This window comes from Pleurodeles waltl, chromosome 6, assembly GCF_031143425.1.
Source record: "Pleurodeles waltl isolate 20211129_DDA chromosome 6, aPleWal1.hap1.20221129, whole genome shotgun sequence".
In the NCBI taxonomy this organism is placed as follows: domain Eukaryota; kingdom Metazoa; phylum Chordata; class Amphibia; order Caudata; family Salamandridae; genus Pleurodeles; species Pleurodeles waltl.
In genome coordinates, this window is record NC_090445.1 from 222,794,175 (window position 1) to 222,817,235 (window position 23,061).

Below are 23,061 nucleotides of genomic sequence, written 5' to 3' on the forward strand. Positions count from 1 at the left end.
TGCAACAGGGAGCCATTTCTTTACATCAACCAACTGTGAAAATTGAACATTCTGGAAGAAGGAAAATTAGATCCTCAAGAGAAACCTTTTGGAAAATAAAATATTAGTCTTTTTCCCGTAAGGGGGCTGAACAAGGAAAACAAACGTCTTCCTGTGCTCTAAATTGACTACATATTAGATGGAAGAGTAGAATTAGACTATTACCCCCTCAGCTGCATCGATAAACAGCACCACACCATCTGAGATCCGGAACCCAGCTGTGATCTCATCAGAAAAGTTTACATGACCTGTAAAAATAAAAATGAGTTTTGTGCATGATAACCCAAAAGCCAGCTAGCAGATAAAACAATTTTCATTCAAACTAAAGATTATGCAAGGTACTAAAAGTAACATTAAATCCCACATACAAGGTCAAGAACATCCCCAGAGGTCTCCAGAGTACCCTCAGCTCTAGAAGTGGCGTTAATCTCTGGAGGAGCAGACTATAATAGAGTGGCAATGATGGGAGTCGAGAAACTTCAAATCTGCACTAGCCAGACATTTATATGAAGTGCTCTAGCCAAGGCATGAAGAAAAGGTTAACATCTCATCTAAGAAATGCACCAAATTGTGGACTGTACTGCCTAAAACATTTAATCCATTGCCCAAGTAAGGAAAAAACAGCTAGGCATAGGTTGACTAAATAGTACAAGCAGTGATAGAAAATGTATCAGTACTAAAAAGCAGAGGACTTGCTGGAAGAAAACATGCTCAATTCACAGAGTAGGAGTAAGGCTTAGCAACAAATACCTGGGGTGTCCATGATGTTGAAGAGATAGGATTTGTCTTTGGTGTCTGGAAGCACCATCGTCACTGGTGTACTCTTCATGCCAACTCCTCTCTAAGAAAAAGTGAGACAGGTAGGAAGTGATAATCTGCCATCTAGATAGCACACACTGCATCAATAACTGCTTGAGGCCATAAAAATGAACATAGCTCGGGACAGCGGACAGTCTTTTACACCATCCTAAGCGAAAAACAAGTGCATCTACCAGGACTGACAACCACAAGAGAATCAACTGGCATACGAGGCACAGAGTAGATACCCAACATCATATTTTTTGGTTAATCATTTAGTTGTAGTTACAAATATGGAACACACTTCCTCTGGTTCTTGCAAATGTTTATTTGGTCATCACTTCACTTGCCATCTTGCAGTCCAGTTTGGAGAAAGGTCCTGCTCCAAGCTATAAGACCCCAACCCAAGAATACTATGCAGCCAAAGGCAAATGACCAAGAAAGTTGAGTGATGAAGGAGGGAAGGAGCTGGAGAATGGGGTCCAGTGTAAGCTAGGAGCAGTTCAGCTGTTCTAAGGAATCAATAGGTCATTACATCCTAGGAACGGAGATGAGGAAAACATGCTTACCTCCTGCTCAGTCAAGAGTATATCAGTGTAGCAAAGCTGAAAGACAAAATAAGCAGAAGGGAGCCTTTCAATATTATCCTCTCAAACAAATATTAGGATCCAAACCCAGGTGCACAATAAAATACATCAAAACAAAGGCAGCCACAACACCACCACCCTCCATGCCCCTTGTTACTTTTCTTCACAGCAGAATACGGGTATTACAGCTGTGTAGGCCTGTGCTCAGCCAATTTGTGGAACAGTATCTTCAGCAGCTATGGCCAAAGAATAGATTTCAAACCCCTTATGCCCTCACTTGATGCAGAGTTTTGCCGCTGCAGTTTGGATAGGGGGCTTTGGAATCCAATATAGGGTAACTATCCAGGCCCACTGCTTACGCACACAACCTGGTGTGTTCTTTAACGCACGCAGCGCCCATTTCAGTTAGAGCCAGGTTTACTCTCTCAAAGGACTGATAAATCAGGAATAGAGGTGGCATTCTACTTGATACATCTACATATCTGCCTTCATAACACGAACCGTTGTCCACTTCATAAGAGTGTGGTGATGCCTACAACAGCTTTCTAATCAAAGACCAGTTCACAACCAGAGGCTTTCTAACTACACCTCAATTAATTTGAAAAAGCTCCTCTTTCACCCATGTAACTGTCATTTCACACCGATTACAGATGTGCATTCCATAGAAGGAGCTCAACTCTGAAATATTCTTGCTACTACAATTTACTTTAAAGAGTTGCTTTCTGTTGCCGTTCAAAGCGTAAAAGGCTGCAGTCAGGTAGAGGACAAGTAAAGCTCTTTGATGGTACAATTCCAGAAAATGCACAGAAGACCATCATGGACATAAAAGATAATGTGACTTATGTTTATAACAATAAAACCTAAAGAGAATCTAGAATAGGAACAGAGAACCAGAGTAACCAGAGCAGAACATCCCTTCTGCGAGAAGCTGCAACACTTGTCAAAAACTAAATCTTTAGAAGCATCTAATAAAGAAAATGGTCACAGAGGCAACATTTTCGGTTTCTTTTTTAATATGACCAAAGAGAATTAAATCATTATCTACGCACACACAACAATGGCATTGAACATTTGAATACATACTCAATTATTATACATTGTGCCCCAATAGGCATAACTTTAACCGCAGAACACAGCAATAATTTAATTGACACTGTGAGCCTTTAATGGATTATTAGATTAGCAGTCTCGCCTATCTGTAGGAACCTGACATATTTAATAACTGACAGACTATTTTAAAGATTGGCTCCTGTTTTGTGTAAGAAACCTTATATATGGTCCCAACCCTAGTAAGTGAAGAGAAACAGGAGTATTGAATAGCTGAAATAACATGATCATGCTTTTACACTTTAGATGACGTTGACAATTCAGTCAAAATTGACGTAATGGTGCTCCTGTTGAGGACGCGTTAGCGGCAAAATTAACAATTCTCAACATACATATATGCTGGAACATCCATTTGTATCTGTATGTCTTGTTTGTGGATTCAGTTCTTGCTTTAGACACGATAGCCCTACAGTCCTGGGGAATGTCTAGGTCCTTAAATTAATTGAATTCAGGAGCAATGTACACAAGTGAAGAGAGGCTGGCTCCAGATGCAGGATCTGGCCCTGGTTTACGGTCAACAATGCTGGCATTGCTGGGAGGTGAATGGGATTGCATTTCAACAACAGGAAGAGCTCTGCAAACCAGTGCTGCGTAGGCCACCTGAGAGCGATCAGGCGACAGCGCTGTCTTCCCACTTTCCCGAGAACCTTCGGTACGAGGAAGGGAGGGGCAGGGGAGTGTATGTATAAACCCCTGACAATCTCATTAAAAGAGCATTTACCCACGGCCCGGGGAGTGGATATCGACTGGCATTTGTTGGTTTTGTTTACTGTGAAGAGATCCAATTCCTATGTGCTCCAGTGTGCAAATATTCTGTTTATCTGTGTTTGGTCTAGTTTCCACTCTTGGCAACTATCTTTTGCCCTGCTGAGCCTGTCCACAATAGTGTTTTTGATTTCGGACACATTTTCAGCTCTGTGACACCTTGTGAGTTGAGCGACAATTCCACAGATCCTGGGTCTCTTGGGAGAGCATTACAGATTGTATACCTCCTTGTTGTTTGGGTGATGCATGCTGTCCCTGAATTTGCAAGTGGCTACCCCAGCCTTTTAGAGAGTCATCTGTGACTATGACAAACTCAGGGATCTGAGGTAGAAACGTGAGGCCTTGTGACAAATAAGAAGTTTGGCACCACCAGACTAGAGCCTCCTTTACGGTTGAAGTGATAGTCACAATATCGTCAAACGAGCCTTCTGTCTGGATCCACTGATTCTGCAATTCCTCTTGCAATTGTCTCATCTTCAGTCTCGCAAGAGGTACTAGACTGAATGCAGAAGACGATATGCCCAGCAACTACTTGTACAGGTGAAGTGAAGCGGACCTTCTTTTTGACAGCTTGACTGCTAGAGCTCTTAGTTTGAGTTGTCTGTCCCGAGATAAATATGCCTTGGTGTTGATGGAATCCAGAAGTGAACTTAGATTTATAGTCTGGTTTGGAATAGTTACTGTTTTCTGGAAATTGACAGGCACAGTCTGTGAAATAGGATGAAACAGGACTGAGTGGCTTTGGACACCTAATACTTTGTTCAGGCTTTTAGCAGCCAATCGTCTAAGTAGGGAAACACTTGGTAACCTTGGGTTCTGAGAGCGGCTGCTATTGGTGCCGGGCACTTGGTGAATTGAGCCAGAATAGAAGGACTTTGAATTGGTAATGGATACCGGCTAAAGTGAAGCAAAGATATTTCCTTTGTTTAAGATGTATGGGATGTGGCAATATGAATCCTGCAAGTCGAGAGTCATCATGAAGTCTCCGCTGTTGAGGAGATGCAGGATATCGGAGAGGGTGAACATCCGAAATAATTGCTTGCGTAAGAATTTGTTCTGCTTTTTGAATTTCAGGATGGGCCTCCATTTCCCTGTTTTCTTTCGTATCAGGGGGATCAGGACTAGAGGCCTATGCCCTTTTGTGAAAATAGAACTCTCTCAATTTCTCCCTTTGCAAGAATGATGAGGGCTTCTTTTCTCAGTAAGTGAAGATTGGGGGGGGGGGGTGCGTTCCACTTGGAGGGTTGTTTGGCAGTCTCTGCACAAATTCAAGATTATGGCCATAACTGAACAGGTCTAATACCCACTTGTCCGCAGTTCTCTCTCTCTATTGGGGTAGATGGTTGGAAATCTTCGCACCTACAGGATGAGATGTAGTGTCTGTCGCGGTACCCGGTAGAGGTCACGGTTCGCAACCTGTCTCTCTACCCTGGCAGGGCTGCTTACAGCAAAGGCCTTTTTTGTAGTAGGCTGCTGCAGGTGGCTGGCAGTACTGCTGCTGGTAGCCAGGCCTGTAATGAGTTCGAAAGGGCTGAAACTGCTGAGGATGTTGATATGATCCTCTATAGGTGGAAAAACCTCTACCACAAATCCACCAAAACTGCAGTTTCTTATAGTGCAGGGTGCCAAGGGATTTAGCAGTATTGGTGTCTGTAAGAAAATGCCTCCTTGGCATGGTTACCCCCTGACTTTTTGCCTTTGCTGATGCTATGTTTTGAATTGAAAGTGTGCTGAGGCCTGCTAACCAGGCCCCAGCACCAGTGTTCTTTCCCTAACCTGTATTTTTGTATCCACAATTGGCACACCCTGGCACCCAGGTAAGTCCCTTGTAACTGGTACCCCTGGTACCAAGGGCCCTGATGCCAGGGAAGGTCTCTAAGGGCTGCAGCATATCTTATGCCACCCTGGAGACCCCTCACTCAGCACAGACACACTGCTTGCCAGCTTGTGTGTGCTGGTGAGAACAAAATGAGTAAGTCGACATGGCACTCCCCTCAGGGGGCCATGCTAGCCTCTCACTGCCTATGCAAGTATAGATAAGTCACCCCTCTAGCAGGCCTTACAGCCCTAAGGCAGGGTGCACTATACCATAGGTGAGGGCACCAGTGCATGAGCACTGTGCCCCTACAGTGTCTAAGCCAAACCTTAGACATTGTAAGTGCAGGGTAGCCATAAGAGTATATGGTCTGGGAGTTTGTCAAACACGAACTCCACAGCACCATAATGGCTACACTGTAAACTGGGAAGTTTGGTATCAAACTTCTCAGCACAATAAATGCACACTGATGCCAGTGTACATTTTATTGTGAAATACACCCCAGAGGGCACCTTAGAGGTGCCCCCTGAAACCTTAACCGACTATCTGTGTAGGCTGACTGGTTCCAGCAGCCTGCCACAACCGAGACATGTTGCTGGCCCCATGGGGAGAGTGCCTTTGTCACTCTGAGGCCAGTAACAAAGCCTGCACTGGGTGGAGATGCTAACACCTCCCCCAGGCAGGAGCTGTAACACCTGGCGGTGAGCCTCAAAGGCTCACCCCCTTTGTTCCAGCACCACAGGGCACTCCAGCTAGTGGAGTTGCCCGCCCCCTCCGGCCACGGCCCCACTTTTGGCGGCAAGGCCGGGGGAAATAATGAGAACAACAAGGAGGAGTCACTGGCCAGTCAGGACAGCCCCTAAGGTGTCCTGAGCTGAAGTGACTAACTTTTAGAAATAGGGATAGGATTGTGACCCCCCTCCCCTTGGAAGGAGGCACAAAGAGGGTGTACCCACCCTCAGGGCTAGTAGCCATTGGCTACTAACCCCCAGACCTAAACACACCCTTATATTTAGTATTTAAGGGCTTCCCTGAACCTAAGAATTTAGATTCCTGCAACTACAAGAAGAAGAGGACTGCTGAGCTGAAAGACCCCTGCAGAAGAAGAAAAGAAGACACCAACTGCTTTGGCCCCAGACCTACCGGCCTGTCTCCTGCCTTCTAAAGAAACCTGCTCCAGCGACGCTTTCCCCAGGACCAGCGACCTCTGAATCCTCAAAGGACTGCCCTGCTTCAAGAAAGACAAGAAACTCCCGAGGACAGAGGACCTGCTCCAAAAAGACTGCAACTTTGTTACAGAGGAGCAGATTTAAAGACCCCTGCAAATCCCCGCAAGAAGCGTGAGACTTGCAACACTGCACCCGGCGACCCCAACTCGACTGGTGGAGAACCAACACCTCAGGGAGGACCCTCCGGCGACTCAGAGACCGTGAGTAACCAAAGTTGTCCCCCCTGAGCCCCCACAGCGACGCCTGCAGAGGGAATCCCGAGGCTCCCCCTGACCGCGACTGCCTGACTCTAAAATCCCGACGGTTGGAAAAGACCCTGCACCCGCAGCCCCCAGCACCTGAAGGAACGGAACTTTAGTGCAGGAGTGACCCCCAGGAGGCCCTCTCCCTTGCCCAGGTGGTGGCTACCCCGAGGAGCCCCCCCCTTGCCTGCCTGCACCGCTGAAGAGACCCCTTGGTCTCCCATTGGAAACCCGACGCCTGTTTGCACACTGCACCCGGCCACCCCCGCGCTGCTGAGGGTGGACTTTCTGTGTGGACTTGTGTGTCCCCCAGTGCCCTACAAAACCCCCCTGGTCTGCCCTCCGAAGACAAGGGTACTTACCTGCTGGCAGACCGGAACCGGGGCACCCCCTTCTCCACTGAAGCCTATGCGTTTTGGGCACCACTTTGAACTCTGCACCTGACCGGTCCTGAGCTGCTGGTGTGGTGACTTTGGGGTTGCTCTGAACCCCCAACGGTGGGCTACCTTGGACCCAAATCTGAACCCTGTAGGTGGGTTACTTACCTGCACGAACTAACAATACTTTACCTCCCCCAGGAACTGTTGAAAATTGCACTGTGTCCACTTTTAAAATAGCTATATGTGTTTTATGTAAAAAGTATATATGTTATTGTGATTATTCAAAGTTCCTAAAGTACTTAACTGCAATACCTTTCAAATGAGATATTACATGTAGAATTTGAACCTGTGGTTCTTAAAATAAACTAAGAAAATATATTTTTCTATACAAAAACCTATTGGCTGGAATGGTCTCTGAGTGTGTGTTCCTCATTTATTGCCTGTGTGTATGTACAACAAATGCTTAACACTACTCCTTTGATAAGCCTACTGCTCGACCACACTACCACAAAATAGAGCATTAGTATTATCTCTTTTTGCCACTATCTTACCTCTAAGGGGAACCCTTGGACTCTGCATGCTATTCCTTACTTTGAAATAGCACATACAGAGCCAACTTCCTACAGTGTCCATCTTTATTGCTAGCAGCACATCATCGATGTGCTTTCCAAAAAGCATCTCACCATCGTTGGCCATATCTAAAACCTTAGACTGGACCTCCGGCCTGAAAGATGTTGATTTCAGCCAACCTGTGTGTCTGAGGAATGCTGCTCCAGCCAGTTGACGAAAGCTTGTTGATGCAATGTCCAGCACGCAATCTATTACCTCAGATGAGATGCGTTCTTCTTGTAGGATCTTAGCTGCTTCCATTTACTTGTCCTCAGGGATAAGGTCTACATGGTTGCCAATGTCAGACCACATCTGCCTATCGTAGTGTCCAAGGATGGACAGCGAGTTTGCTGCTCATACTACAATTGCAGACACAAGGGAAAACCTCTTGCCCACATTATCCAGACGTCTTCCCTACCTGTCTGGAGGAGTAGAAATGGGAGCGTAAGGGTTCTTGGAGCAGCGTTGCGCAGCTTGCGATATTACCGAGTCTGGTTTAGGATGACCAGTTTTCCATTATCTTAATTCCCCCTCTCCCAATATGTAATAAACGATGGGGAATGAGCAGACTGAATTCTTTGCCAACTCCTCAAAAAAAAAAAAAAAAATCACAAGAAACAGTCAGCCTGCTTGATTGAATTTGGGATGTGAAATCTTGCCATGGCTCTATCAAGTTATGAACACTTGTAACCCACCAACCCCCTCCCCTGATGTCCTCTGGGGGAGAATTTGACAGGTGTGGTGGTGGAGGTGTGGGAATTAGAAAGTCATCCCACTCATCCTTTGGCGGACCATGTTCAGGTATCACACCTTCCTCTCTTTCATCCTCAGATTAAAAGGGGGTCCTCTCTGGGTGGTGCCGCACGGCTTGTTCTTGGTGTTATCCAGGGGGTTACAGGCACAGATATATTTTGTGGCATGGATGGGACCGCTGGTTGAGGTGGTAGCGGTTGGCGGCTCAGAAAACCTCCTATAATCCTGCAACATAGCTTGCAGATACAGGACCAATAAAACAGGTAATTGCATTTCTTCCTGTGGTTGTTGAGGTTGGTAATGGTGCTCATAATGCGTTCTTGGTGGAGAAGCATAGTATTGTTGGTAACAGAGCTAGTCTTCTTTTTCAAGATCATCCTCCTCTTAGCATTTAACCCGTAACTGGGATAGACTGTGCGCAGTCCCAAGGAGTCCATCGTCATCTGACACCTCCATGTCCAGTAGATGGGACGGAGGAAAAGGTGATACTTTAGTAGGGGACGCTATAGCTAGAGTCAATGTCTTGTTAGCCACTCTAACTATCATCGTCAACTGTCACGTCGACAATGCAGTCAGATGCCATGGTTGTCACTGGAGTCAGCGCCAATGGATGCTGTTTTGCCATCCCTGATGTCATTTTCGGTGTTGCCGTCGTCAGCGGTGGTCTTGTTGTCGATGGCTTCACCAATGAAGGGTGAATTCTCGTGGCCAATTTGGGAATGTCGACGGCCTTTGTAGTTGCGTTTCCGTTGACAATGGTCTTGTGGCAAGATGATATTCAGCGTTGTTGACGAGACTGCAGTCGATGGTGATGTTCTCGTCGACGGTGGTTTTGAAGTAGGCTTTGAAGATTCTCTAGCCTTCCGTGATGGGCTGGTGGGCTGAGAAGAGGCCTCTGCAGAGAGGAGTCTTTTCGCCTTTATCCAAGCATCCTTAAGGTGTATTTTTAAGGCCTCTCCTCAGATGTCCCCCTGATCATAGGACTGTGCCCTTTTTCGTGACCTCTCTGAAGAGTCACTTTCCTGATCAGTAGTAATAACTTTTTGGTTTTGGACTTCGATAGCCACAGAACTAGCCTCCCCTCTCTAACCTCAAGAATCTTTGAGGAGAAGGTTCCACATACCTTACAATCCTTTGTGTGGTGGTTGGGGTAAAGGCATTCGCTATGTGGGTCATTCACATGTAGTTGCTTTTTTCCACAGGACTTGCAAGATTTGAAGAGTCTTTTTTGGAATTATCGGACATAGTTATCTCAATTCTTGGTTTGAAATAAGGAAAAACAGGAGACTCTTCTCAAGACATGGTAGAAAATCTGATGGACTCTCTTGGGAGTGCTCTAGAGGGTGCTATCACCTGATTGATCATAGTTAAAGTTTGGTCTTTTTTTTTTTTTTTTTTTTTTTAAAAGGACATAGATAACTTATTAAAGTGACTGTTCCTTGCCATTAGAGCCTATGACAATCATACATACTGCTAGGCTATAGTACCATGGGGCCCCCACTTCGACAACGAAGAATGATTCAAGCATGTGACTCTATGAAAGATCCAATATCGGAGAATGGAATTTTATGAATGAAATGTGTTTTAGGTGCTCACACATAGGATAGTTTAATGTTTATGAATATCAAAGACGATCACATAATGAACAACTAAGCTGGAGCAATGGATCGCCTCCCCCCAATTACATATACATCACCTTAAATTTGTTTAGGTTACAGACAAAGCAGAAGTCTATGGATCACTTACATCCTGGTCATAGCGCTTCCTAATCTCTGGATGAGTCTGTTCAATCAGGCAGTCCACAAAGCAGGTCTGAAAGAGAAAAGAGGAGGTGACTGCTTGAAAAAAAATGCAGAGCAAGTGCAGATACAGAAACAGTTCTGCATACGAGGTCACTCATTCAAGCAAATGTGTGCTACTAAAGCTGCACTGGAATGGGTTCTTAGATAAAACAGGGCATCGTTATTTAACAGCTTAATCTCAGATCTCGGACTGCACTAAATGAACTTTCAAGAACGTAGCCTTAAAATGTCTGTCCATGCAGCCCATTAACACACAAGCTAAAAAACCTGCTGTACTTGCCTTCCTAAGCCTCAAATCACTGGTGTGAAACTTAGCAGGCACAGCTCAGCATGTCATCCCTTCAAGATCGATAATCCAAGTACTAAAACATCTGGCAAAAAGTGCTGTGAATCTTTGAGGATTCTTTTAATAAAATCATTTTATTGCAATTACAACAGACAACAAGGAAACACGAACACCACCACAAGTCAGCACATACATTGTTCTATTAGACTATTCCACATGTAATTGTTAATACACCACCGCACTCTCCTACGATCCTCCCCTATATTCAGGAGCCTTCTATCCTAACTTCAGCATCGTTCACAGTAATTTCCAAACCAACCAGTGCGGAGCAGGGAGACCCACAATAAGTGTTCAATTGGCCCCAGATCTTTCCAAGTTTCTTGGACATCTCCAACCTTCATAAATCACTTTTTCAGCGATCATGCACCAGTCCATGTTTTTCGTCCATTCTTCTAATTGCGGCACTATCTCCACACCCCAGAGCCTACCTATATTGCTCTTTGCAATAATCATTCCTAATGTTATCCATCTCTGGTCCAAACGACCTATGCCCATTGTGTCCTGTAAGGAAATGCCTCCTTGGCATGGTTGCCCCCTGACTTTTTGCCTTTGCTGATGCTATGTTTACAATTGAAAGTGTGCTGAGGCCTGCTAACCAGGCCCCAGCACCAGTGTTCTTTCCCTAACCTGTACTTTTGTATCCACAATTGGCAGACCCTGGCATCCAGATAAGTCCCTTGTAACTGGTACTTCTAGTACCAAGGGCCCTGATGCCAAGGAAGGTCTCTAAGGGCTGCAGCATGTCTTATGCCACCCTGGAGACCTCTCACTCAGCCCAGACACACTGCTTGCCAGCTTGTGTGTGCTAGTGAGGACAAAACGAGTAAGTCGACATGGCACTCCCCTCAGGGTGCCATGCCAGCCTCTCACTGCCTATGCAGTATAGGTAAGACACCCCTCTAGCAGGCCTTACAGCCCTAAGGCAGGGTGCACTATACCATAGGTGAGGGTACCAGTGCATGAGCATGGTACCCCTACAGTGTCTAAACAAAACCTTAGACATTGTAAGTGCAGGGTAGCCATAAGAGTATATGGTCTGGGAGTCTGTCAAACACGAACTCCACAGCACCATAATGGCTACACTGAAAACTGGGAAGTTTGGTATCAAACTTCTCAGCACAATAAATGCACACTGATGCCAGTGTACATTTTATTGTAAAATACACCACAGAGGGCACCTTAGAGGTGCCCCCTGAAACTTAACCGACTATCTGTGTAGGCTGACTAGTTTTAGCAGCCTGCCACAAACCGAGACATGTTGCTGGCCCCATGGGGAGAGTGCCTTTGTCACTCTGAGGCCAGTAACAAAGCCTGCACTGGGTGGAGATGCTAACACCTCCCCCAGGCAGGAATTGTCACACCTGGCGGTGAGCCTCAAAGGCTCACCTCCTTTGTGCCAACCCAGCAGGACACTCCAGCTAGTGGAGTTGCCCGCCCCCTCCGGCCAGGCCCCACTTTTGGCGGCAAGGCCGGAGAAGATAATGAGAAAAACAAGGAGGAGTCACTGACCAGTCAGGACAGCCCCTAAGGTGTCCTGAGCTGAAGTGACTCTAACTTTTAGAAATCCTCCATCTTGCAGATGGAGGCTTCCCCCAATAGGGTTAGGATTGTGACCCCCTCCCCTTGGGAGGAGGCACAAAGAGGGTGTACCCACCCTCAGGGCTAGTAGCCATTGGCTACTAACCCCCCAGACCTAAACACGCCCTTAAATTTAGTATTTAAGGGCTACCCTGAACCCTAGAAAATTAGATTCCTGCAACTACAAGAAGAAGGACTGCCTAGCTGAAAACCCCTGCAGAGGAAGACCCGAAGACGACAACTGCCTTGGCTCCAGAAACTCACCGGCCTGTCTCCTGCCTTCCAAAGATCCTGCTCCAGCGACGCCTTCCAAAGGGACCAGCGACCTCGACATCCTCTGAGGACTGCCCCTGCTTCGAAAAGACAAGAAACTCCCGAGGACAGCGGACCTGCTCCAAGAAAAGCTGCAACTTTGTTTCCAGCAGCTTTAAAGAACCCTGCAAGCTCCCCGCAAGAAGCGTGAGACTTGCAACACTGCACCCGGCGACCCCGACTCGGCTGGTGGAGATCCAACACCTCAGGAGGGACCCCAGGACTACTCTGATACTGTGAGTACCAAAACCTGTCCCCCCTGAGCCCCCACAGCGCCGCCTGCAGAGGGAATCCCGAGGCTTCCCCTGACCGCGACTCTTTGAATACTAAGTCCCGACACCTGGGAGAGACCCTGCACCCGCAGCCCCCAGGACCTGAAGGACCGGACTTTCACTAGAGGAGTGACCCCCAGGAGTCCCTCTCCCTTGACCAAGTGGAGGTTTCCCCGAGGAACCCCCCCCTTGCCTGCCTGCAGCGCTGAAGAGATCCCGAGATCTCTCATAGACTAACATTGCGAACCCGACGCCTGTTTCTACACTGCACCCGGCCGCCCCCGCGCTGCTGAGGGTGAAATTTCTGTGTGGACTTGTGTCCCCCCCTGTGCCCTACAAAACCCCCCTGGTCTGCCCTCCGAAGACGCGGGTACTTACCTGTAAGCAGACCGGAACCGGGGCACCCCCTTCTCTCCATTCTAGCCTATGTGTTGTGGGCACCACTTTGAACTCTGCACCTGACCGGCCCTGAGCTGCTGGTGTGGTGACTTTGGGGTTGCTCTGAACCCCCAACGGTGGGCTACCTTGGACCAAGAACTAAGCCCTGTAAGTGTCTTACTTACCTGGTTAACCTAACAAATACTTACCTCCACTAGGAACTGTGAAAATTGCACTAAGTGTCCACTTTTAAAACAGCTATTTGTGAATAACTTGAAAAGTATACATGCAATTTTGATGATTTGAAGTTCCTAAAGTACTTACCTGCAATACCTTTCGAATGAGATATTACATGTAGAATTTGAACCTGTGGTTCTTAAAATAAACTAAGAAAAGATATTTTTCTATACAAAACCTATTGGCTGGATTTGTCTCTGTGTGTGTGTACCTCATTTATTGTCTATGTGTATGTACAACAAATGCTTAACACTACTCCTTGGATAAGCCTACTGCTCGACCACACTACCACAAAATAGAGCATTAGTATTATCTATTTTTACCACTATTTTACCTCTAAGGGGAACCCTTGGACTCTGTGCATGCTATTCCTTACTTTGAAATAGCACATACAGAGCCAACTTCCTACATGTCCCACATGTTAAGACACCATTTAGCAGAGCATTGCTTACCACAGACATGCATTTCAGTACTGAGTACCAAAATGTTGAATCTTTGCAGATTTAAATAAATAGTAAACATCTCTGGCCCCTCCTACTTTCTAAAGATACACCCTAAAATAGGATCTGATAAATATTTGGTGTTCGTACTGCCTAATAAATCAAGTACACCATGGCCCATTGCTTACCACCATTTCTGCTAGAAGCACATTAGCTTTGCAAATGTCTAAGTACTAGAACTCCTTCTCATTTAGTTGCAGATCTCAATGCAAAGAACAGGCAGTCCAAGTGCAAGATCAACCTGCCCCTTCGCAACTTAAAACAACCTTCTAACATTTTCCCTAACATTTACTATCCCAAAAATCATGATTTAAACAACAAAGACTGCGTGAAATAACAGCCTCCATGAAAAGTACCTACTGTTTTCCCTTTATCCTCCAATAGACTGAGGCAACAATATGTTGGATTACTATCTTTGTCTTTGAGATCAGCATTAACCATGGTGTCTGTCATGTCTCATTTGCCATACTTAGTGTGTACTAATGATCCTACCTTGCCATGATGTAGATGCCCGCACAATGTCACATTTCTAATCAGCTCTGGATTGTCCATCAGGTCAGCCAGGAAGCTAAGGAAGTTGAAAAGAATTATTGAAATTATTTTAATGAAGTTTCCAGGCCAGAACATAGATGTATGAGGTTGATGTTGGATCAGGTCTTCACCATATGGTAGTCACAGAAACACAACAACCCCAATCCTGCACATATCAAACCTTCCTGTGTGAAAGAGAAGAGTTATTCAAACGAAAGTTGGAGAATCAAAAGAAACACAGATCTGCAAAATAAATGGACTCTTAAAAGCCATAAGAATTTATGAATGCTTGTAGATAAGAATGACAGCAGAGATTTCTGGCATGCACATGCAGTTTGGGTAATGGCCAATTTGTGATTTGTGTCCTGATCTCGTCGTTACCAAAACAGGAAACAGTATTGTAAATTATAGTTTTTAATGGAGACATGATGCGCAGCAAGACAAACATAAAAGGCTGCCCTCGTGTAAGCTATTCTGTGTGATGAAAATTATTTTATAATATCACAAAAAGACAAATACAAAACCTTAAGTACATAGAGGCCTCAAACTAACTGAGAAGTGCCAGCAACCTGAGGACAGAGATGAATGGCACTCCATGAGCACTGTATCTTCATTTCAGTGTATTGAAGAAAAAAATCTACAGTTCGAATATAGCACCAAGAAACTCAGAACAAGACTTTAACAGTTTTCTTCATAATGGACATGAACTTAAATTTCCACTTTTTTTGTCTAAAGTTTATCTAAATCAGGTCAAGCTCTAAAGCTTGGCTCTAAAAAAAATAAAAAAATTAAAAAATTAAAAAAAAAGAAGAATCACCTGTGAAAGATGTGAAATTCCGTTTGTTAATGACTACCTTTCTCCTCTTAGGACGTGTATTATGACAAACACGTAATTAGATTGTGTCTTACCATAGGCTTGCACTGAATCTTTTGATTATGATTTACCATAGGCTTGTACTGAATCAGTTGGATGTATACATTACAGGAGATGTGGTGTACTGACAAATTGCACTGTCTGAAATTACAGCAATCAACTCAGAAATAGTCCGTACAAGAATAGAATTCATCTGACACTAAAGACAAGATGGTGAAAGACTCCTCCAAATTAACACATCTTTAAAACTTATGGTAACACTTGACAGAATCATCAATGAAGCAAACGGAGCTCCAAGGCAAAAACATCCATTCTGCCTTCTAGGACCTGACTCTCCCGCATTCCCACTTTCCTCGTACTGCTACTCCTAAAAAGTTAACAAGTTTACTCACTCCATCTCGTACACCGTGGCAGGAAGAGCCTGTTCCATTAAAGAAAACTTCTTAGTCTTCACTGGCTTAATAATGGGTTCTGAAAAGAAAATAGACACATTAAAACAATACTTGTGATAAAGGAAACAGCTTCTAACATCGCGCCAATGGGGCTAGTCAGGCTTCTAAAATGAAGAAAATGGGTTGCATATAATAAGAAGAAACCATGGGCAGTGGCATAAAACATCCTACTTTTCTGGGTTTACAGATCCTCCACCAGCAGGTTTGACTGAACACTCAGGATTAGTTCTGCAGGAGGGAATATTTTACTAATCAAAACTGCTTGTGACCATTGAGGACCACTCATGACAGATGTGGCGAACACTGCTCAGAAGACTCCAGGACAGACTTAAAGACTTACAGCCCTACTAAACCCCTCAACATGTAAAACGTGCCCACACATGGACATGTACAGAACTATGGAATAAGCATGAAAGTATTCAGCCGTCAATTTTCAAAACAATAGACTGTGGTTTTAGACCATGTATCCGTATCTGATTGAATTTAATGAACCAAGTCACATTCATGTGTGTTAAGAGTTATATAAAAATCTTAACCCATGAGACGTAAACACTGGAAACCACATGGATGTCTTCCTGTCATTACAATAAATTATCTAAATGTAAGTGTTAAAATATTTTTACATCGTTCATAATACTGAAAATTAACTTAATTCTGAGCACTAACAATAGAGTTGTACAGGACTGCCCAATTTGGTCACCTGTGGAGGATCAGGTTGAAATTTGAGGATCCAAACACCCTTGCTGAAATGTATTCTGCTGGACCACCTCTCTTCCACTGGCAAAAGGAATGTGCTCATGTAGAGTTTTTTTTTTTGTTGTTTTTTTTAAAGGGTAGAACAGTAGACAAAATGTAACAACTCTGTTTACTATATTTAATGGATATCCGTTCCTTTAGTTCGGTCTTTGTTCAGTTATTTCTTCCTTTTCCCGAGAGGAATTTAATATGGCATACTAGCTGAGCTCATCCTGGAGGGCACGATTAGCAGCACAAGGGCTGTTGCAGTTAGGAAAGCTACAAGCTGCTAGTTGATTGTAACTTTACATATATGTCCTCCTTGAAGCGACAGCCACACCTGCTAATGACGAACAGTGAGAAAATAAAGTGAAATGAAAGTATATTGTAAGGAAATGCCTCCTTGGCATGGTTACCCCCTGACTTTTTGCCTTTGCTGATGCTATGTTTTGAATTGAAAGTGTGCTGAGGCCTGCTAACCAGGCCCCAGCACCAGTGTTTTCCCTAACCTGTACTTTTGTTTTCACAATTGGCACACCCTGGCACCCAGGTAAGTCCCTTGTAACTGGTAACCCTGGTACCAAGGGCCCTGATGCCAGGGAGGGTCTCTAAGGGCTGCAGCATATCTTATGCCACCCTGGGGACCCCTCACTCAGCACAGACACACTGCTTGCCAGCTTGTGTGTGCTGGTGAGGACAAAACGAGTAAGTCGACATGGCACTCCCCTCAGGGTGCCATGCCAACCTCACACTGCCTATGCAGTATAGATAAGTCACCCCTGTAGTAGGCCTTACAGCCCTAAGGCAGGGTGCACTATACCATAGGTGAGGGCACCAGTGCATGAGCACTATACCCCTACAGTGTCTAAGCCAAACCTTAGACATTGTAAGTGCAGGGTAGCCATAAGAGTATATGGTCTGGGAGTCTGTCAAAAACGAACTCCACAGCTCCATAATGGCTACACTGAAAACTGGGAAGTTTGGTATCAAACTTCTCAGCACAATAAATGCACACTGATGCCAGTGTACATTTTATTGTAAAATACACCCCAGAGGGCACCTTAGAGGTGCCCCCTGAAACCTTAAGCAACTACCTGTGTGGGCTGACTGGTTTTAGCAGCCTGCCACACTCGAGACATGTTGCTGGCCACATGGGGAGAATGCCTTTGTCACTCTGTGGCTAGTAACAAAGCCTGCACTTGGTGGAGATGCTATCACCTCCCCCTTGCAGGAGCTGGAACACCTGGCGGTGAGCCTCAAAGGCTCACCCCCTTTGTTCCAGCACCACAGGCCGGAGGAGATAATGAGAAAAACAAGGAGGAGTCACTGACCAGTCAGGACAGCCCCTAAGGCAACCTGAGCTGAAGTGACTCTGACTTTTAGGAATCCTTCATCTTGCAGATGGAGGATCCCCCCAATAAGGATAGGAATGTGACCCCCTCCCCTTGGGAGGAGGCACAAAGAGGGTGTAGCCACCCTCAGGGCTAGTAGCCATTGGCTACTGCCCTCCCTGACCTAAACACACCCCTAAATCCGTATTTAGGGGCTCCCCAGAACCTAGGAACTCAGATTCCTGCAACCTAAGAAGAAGAGGACTGCTGAGCTGAAAAACCCTGCAAAGAAGACGGAGACACCAACTGCTTTGGCCCCAGCCCTACCGCCCTGTCTCCCCTCTTCGGAAGAAAACTTCTCCAGCGACGCTTTCCCCAGGACCAGCGACCTCTGAATCCTCAGAGGACTGCCCTGCTCTAAAAGGACCAAGAAACTCACGAGAACAGCGGCCCTGTTCAACAAAGACTGCAACTTTGTTTCCAGAGGAGCAACTTTAAAGACCCCTGCAATCCCCGCCAGAAGCGTGAGACTTGCAACACTGCACCCGGCGACCCCGACTCGACTGGTGAAGAACCAACACCTCAGGGAGGACCCCCCGGCGACTCCGAGACTGTGAGTAACCAAAGTTGTCCCCCTGAGCCCCCACAGCGACGCCTGCAGAGGGAATCCCGAGGCTCCCCCTGACTGCGACTGCCTGACTCTAAAATCCTGACGCCTGGAAAAGACCCTGCATCCGCAGCCCCCAGGACCGGAAGGATCAGAACTCCAGTGCAGGAGTGACCCCCAGGAGGCCCTCTCCCTTGCCCAGGTGGTGGCTACCCCGAGGAGCCCCCCCTTGCCTGCATCGCTGAAGAGACCCCTTGGTCTCCCATTGATTCCTATTCCAAACCCGACACTTGTTTGCACACTGCACCCGGCCGCCCCCGCGCTGCTGAGGGTGTACTTTCTGTGCTGGCCTGTGTCCCCCCCCGGTGCCCTACAAAACCCCCCTTGTCTGCCCTCCGAAGACGCGGGTACTTACCTGCTGGCAGACTGGACCCGGGGCACCCCCTTCTCCATTGAAGCCTATGTGTTTTGGGCACCACTTTGAACTCTGCACCTGACCGGCCCTGAGCTGCTGGTGTGGTAACTTTGGGGTTGCTCTGAACCCCCAACGGTGGGCTACCTTGGACCCCAATTTGAACCCCGTAGGTGGTTTACTTACCTGCAAGAACTAACATTAACTTACCTCCCCCAGGAACTGTGAAAATTGCACTGTCTAGTTTTAAAATAGCTATATGTGTTTTATTCCAAAAGTATATATGCTATTGTGATTATTCAAAGTTCCTAAAGTACTTACCTGCAATACCTTTCAAATGAGATATTACATGTAGAATTTGAACCTGTGGTTCTTAAAATAAACTAAGAAAATATATTTTTCTATACAAAAACCTATTGGCTTGGAATTGTCTCCGAGTGTGTGTTCCTCATTTATTGCCTGGGTGTATGTACAACAAATGCTTAACACTACTCCTTTGATAAGCCTACTGCTCGACCACACTACCACAAAATAGAGCATTAGTATTATCTCTTTTTGCCACTATCTTACCTCTAAGGGGAACCCTTGGACTCTGTGCATACTATTCCTTACTTTGAAATAGTGCATACAGAGCCAACTTCCTACATATATAAAAGCAAATAAATGTAATTTTAACTCTATAAGCTTTTGGTGGGAAAATCAAGTAAATAAAAAAGGAGAAAACAGTGTTTAAAGCATTCTAAAAAGTAGACTAGAAAACAGCTACATTCTTTAAGATGGTAACAAATACCTAAAGACAAACATTCGGTGTGCGCTATATAAATGGTTGACATTCCTAGTTAGGTGGTTGTGTTTACTTTGAGAGGAAAAATGCTGTTGCCTTTGCTGAAAAACTGAAAAGTGATTTTCTTAGTCCTTTTGTCTTCAGCACTGTGCACCATGCCAGCGGTTTCAAATGGACCACCTTCTCTGTAAGGTAACACAGGGAGTGCAGAGAGTAAAACGTGAACCATCACCAATGTCATTCATTCCGAATGGCTTGGAGAAACTTGGCATGCTGCCTTGAGATTTGGGTTTAAAGGTCGTTTTTTTCTCTTTTTGAAAGGAGGTCTAAAAGCAAAAGTTTGTTATTCCTCCAAAGATGTAGGCCTGCATTCTCTGTACAATTCAATGTTGGATAGAGCTCGATTGCAACTAGGCTTTGAGGGCGGATAGACACCAATTGTGCTACAAGAGATCTGTCAACCATAGAACACCTGATGGACAATGTTTGGTTCAGAAAAAAAAAACACAAGGAAAGTTATTAAAGGACATCAAGTGTAGACTAAAAGAAGCAAATCCTCTTGGTTCAACACAGTTTTCAGGCAAAGCATGTCCAATGCCTTTTTTGATACAGAGGACACAGCTCCTGACAAAATATCAGAAAGAAACAAAGGTGGGCCGCAGGATTGAAAGTTCAAATTGCAACAGAAACTTCATTGGACGATATCTACCACACATATTTTTATCCCCATGAATGCTCCAGAAAAAAAAAAAAAAAAAACAACACACACACACAACTTGTCCTGAGTATGGGGACACCTCATTCTTAGGAATCTTGCTCCAAGTCCTGTGTACACAAACAAAGCAATAGGCTTTGCAAGCCTGTTTGCCACACTTACATCATTATAAGGACAGCAGCTGGTGAATACTGGCAATTAAAATACCAAAAGGCAAATATTTCTATTTGATGACAACATTCCTTCCATATATCGCAAAGAGCTGTAACCAGGAGAATGCTAGAAAGAAGAGGGGTCTCTAAAGGTCTCCAAAACATTTTCCAATTAGTCGTCCCTATGGTGAAAAAATAGCACAAAATTTCATAGAATAGGAGAATTTGGTACGTACCCAATTCCTAAACGTGCTTCTTAAAGAGAGAGAAATACTAGCAGAAATCCCACTCTTACTATTAAAAAGGTGCAGTCAACAGACAAGCAGTCTGAGAAACATCCTTGGAAGAACTGGTCTGTTTATAATTTCTTGTTCAAAAGATCATTTTATCTTCTACATTCATCTTTCTAACTCATCTTTTAAAACTATTTTTGACAAACATCTTTGTATATTTAGGAAGATGTGTGAAAACCTTAGAACTATGGTACTTGGGAATCGATGGCATCCTGCAATGAAAGCCACAGATGCAACATGCAGTGTAAATTAAAAAGAAAAGCAAAAAAAAGTGAAAACAGACCCAAGGACACAAGCAAATGAATGATATGTCCTACAATTTGAGCTATCTTTAAATGTTGGGTGAATATTAAGCGAAACGGATGCTGCTGGTATCAATTTAATTGAATTTCAAGCCTTTTCATGTGGCACATAGTGTCTTGTAACACAGCCACATTTTTTTCTCAAGCAGAATCTTTTCATGGTCGTGTACCCCCATTTCCCCAACCACCACTACCACAGTGGCTAAAACTGATGTAACTGCTCTTTGGTTAAAAAAAAAAAAAAACAAAAAAAAAAAAAAAAAAGAAGGTATCAAGCATTGGCAAATCAAATCGATTTGGCTTTAAAATAATGCAGTATGGTATTGTGAGGTACAACAAGTAGATAGTGTGGTATTCAATATGTATTTATGTAGAAGCAAAGACATGTAGGCTAATATTAGTGAAGGTTAAAAGGTCAGATGACATTTGCACTGTCAAGCTAGACCTACAAATCCATGCAGGTTAATGGCTGCCCGCCTCCCACCTGTGCTGCTCCCAGAGAAGAATACCAAACATTATCTAGCTATCTAAGGCAATTTAATGTGTGTGACCTTGAAAGTTCAACCTCAAGCAGATGGATAAACAAAATGATCACAGTTGTGTGGAGAGAAAGCACTTTTATTTGTGGAAGCACACGACTCCTGCCCAATCAAAACACACAATCCTGCCTTCCAAAATGTGGGTGGAGCTAATTTGTCTGCAAACTCTCTCTCTCTCTCTCATTTTGGCAACTTCACAGGAGCCAAACATCTGCTTTGCTCATCAATGTAATGTTTATTCTGGAGCCTTTCTTCCAGAGTGAATTACTGGTGATGATCTTGGGTTCTGGCTTATCAAATTTGAGTACAAACTTTAAAAAGTGCATAACTAAATATCATAAAAAAATAAAAAATAAAAAAAAGTTAAGTCCCTGCAGAAAAAAAGGCCACGGAAGCATTCCATAGCTGTGTGTGTGAAGTGATGATGCATGTGGAGCATAACAGGAAAATCTAGAGGACATGAAGAGAACATGTAATATTGAGATATGGAACAACTACCTAATGCACAAAGGCCTAAGAAGATGAGCAAAGATTGATATCTACACTGTATGAGGACAATACCCAATCAGTATTTACCAGTGAGAGGTTGCGTGTCCTCTTCTTGCACAATCGTTTCTACTTCAGGACCGTATACTTCCTCTGCCGTTGGATAATACTTCTTATCCTCATGCAGAACCACCTGCATGCCAGGGTGATCATCATCTTGGTCTCCCATATACTCATCTTCTTCGTCCTCGTCAGCCTAGAGGATAAAACAAAATATACTGTCAATCCTACACCACTAAAAAGGTGACCACAGGAAGGTCCTGAAAAATTAGAGCACGGTCACCCCGACTTTTTGCCTAGTATTTGATGCTATTTTGACTGAAAGTGCACTGGGTTCCTGCTAACTAGGTCCCCAGTGCCAGATATCTCCCTAAAACTGTGCAATTGTCACCCAATTGGTAATATCTTTTGCATCCCTGCAAGTCCCTGGCAAACGGTACCCCTGGTATTCAGGGCCTGGGTACCAAAGAGGGGCCCCAAGGGCTGCAATATGGATTGTGCCACCCTCAGGGACCCTCACCTAGCACATGGTGACTGTCATTGCAGGCTGCATGTCTTGTTGGAGCTAAAAGTGAAAACACGACATGGCACACAGCTGTGTGCCATGTCACCTAACACTGCATGCAATATATGTAGGTCACCCATACAGCAGGCCTTACAGCCTTAAGGCAGGGTTCACTGTATTACATGTGAGGACATATCTGCACAAGCAGATATACACAGGCTATGACTTTGTCGATTCTTAGATAAAGTGACTGAACAAGGAAGCCATTGTAAGTATAAGTGCTGGACACTGATCAATATAAGTTCACCAGCTACATGATGGCTTCACTCAAGATAGGGGTGTTTGGTATCAAACATCTCATACTGATACACCCTTACTGATGCCAGTGATGGGTTTATTAATACATGCACCCAGAGGGCTTCTTAGAGGTGACCCCTGAAAAACCTACCATATACCCGTGTAATGGCCGACTTGTTCTAACTGGTCTGCCACCACCAGACCCGTTTCTGACCCCAAAGGATGAGGACCTTTGC

General features: G+C 44.8%; 1 protein-coding gene across 2 annotated transcripts in view; it reads right to left on the reverse strand.

Moving 5' to 3' along the window:
- EFTUD2 (elongation factor Tu GTP binding domain containing 2) overlaps positions 1-23,061 on the reverse strand; it is a 346,977-nt gene that overhangs the window by 289,766 nt on the left and 34,150 nt on the right. For both annotated transcript variants that reach the window (XM_069237938.1, XM_069237936.1), the window contains exons 3-9: positions 22,054-22,219; positions 15,548-15,626; positions 14,243-14,318; positions 10,072-10,137; positions 1,407-1,442; positions 790-880; positions 205-287 (exon numbers count right to left, since the gene is read on the reverse strand). In XM_069237938.1, coding sequence (XP_069094039.1) covers positions 205-287; positions 790-880; positions 1,407-1,442; positions 10,072-10,137; positions 14,243-14,318; positions 15,548-15,626; positions 22,054-22,219 — 597 coding nt within the window. The remainder of the gene's footprint in view (positions 1-204; positions 288-789; positions 881-1,406; positions 1,443-10,071; positions 10,138-14,242; positions 14,319-15,547; positions 15,627-22,053; positions 22,220-23,061) is intronic.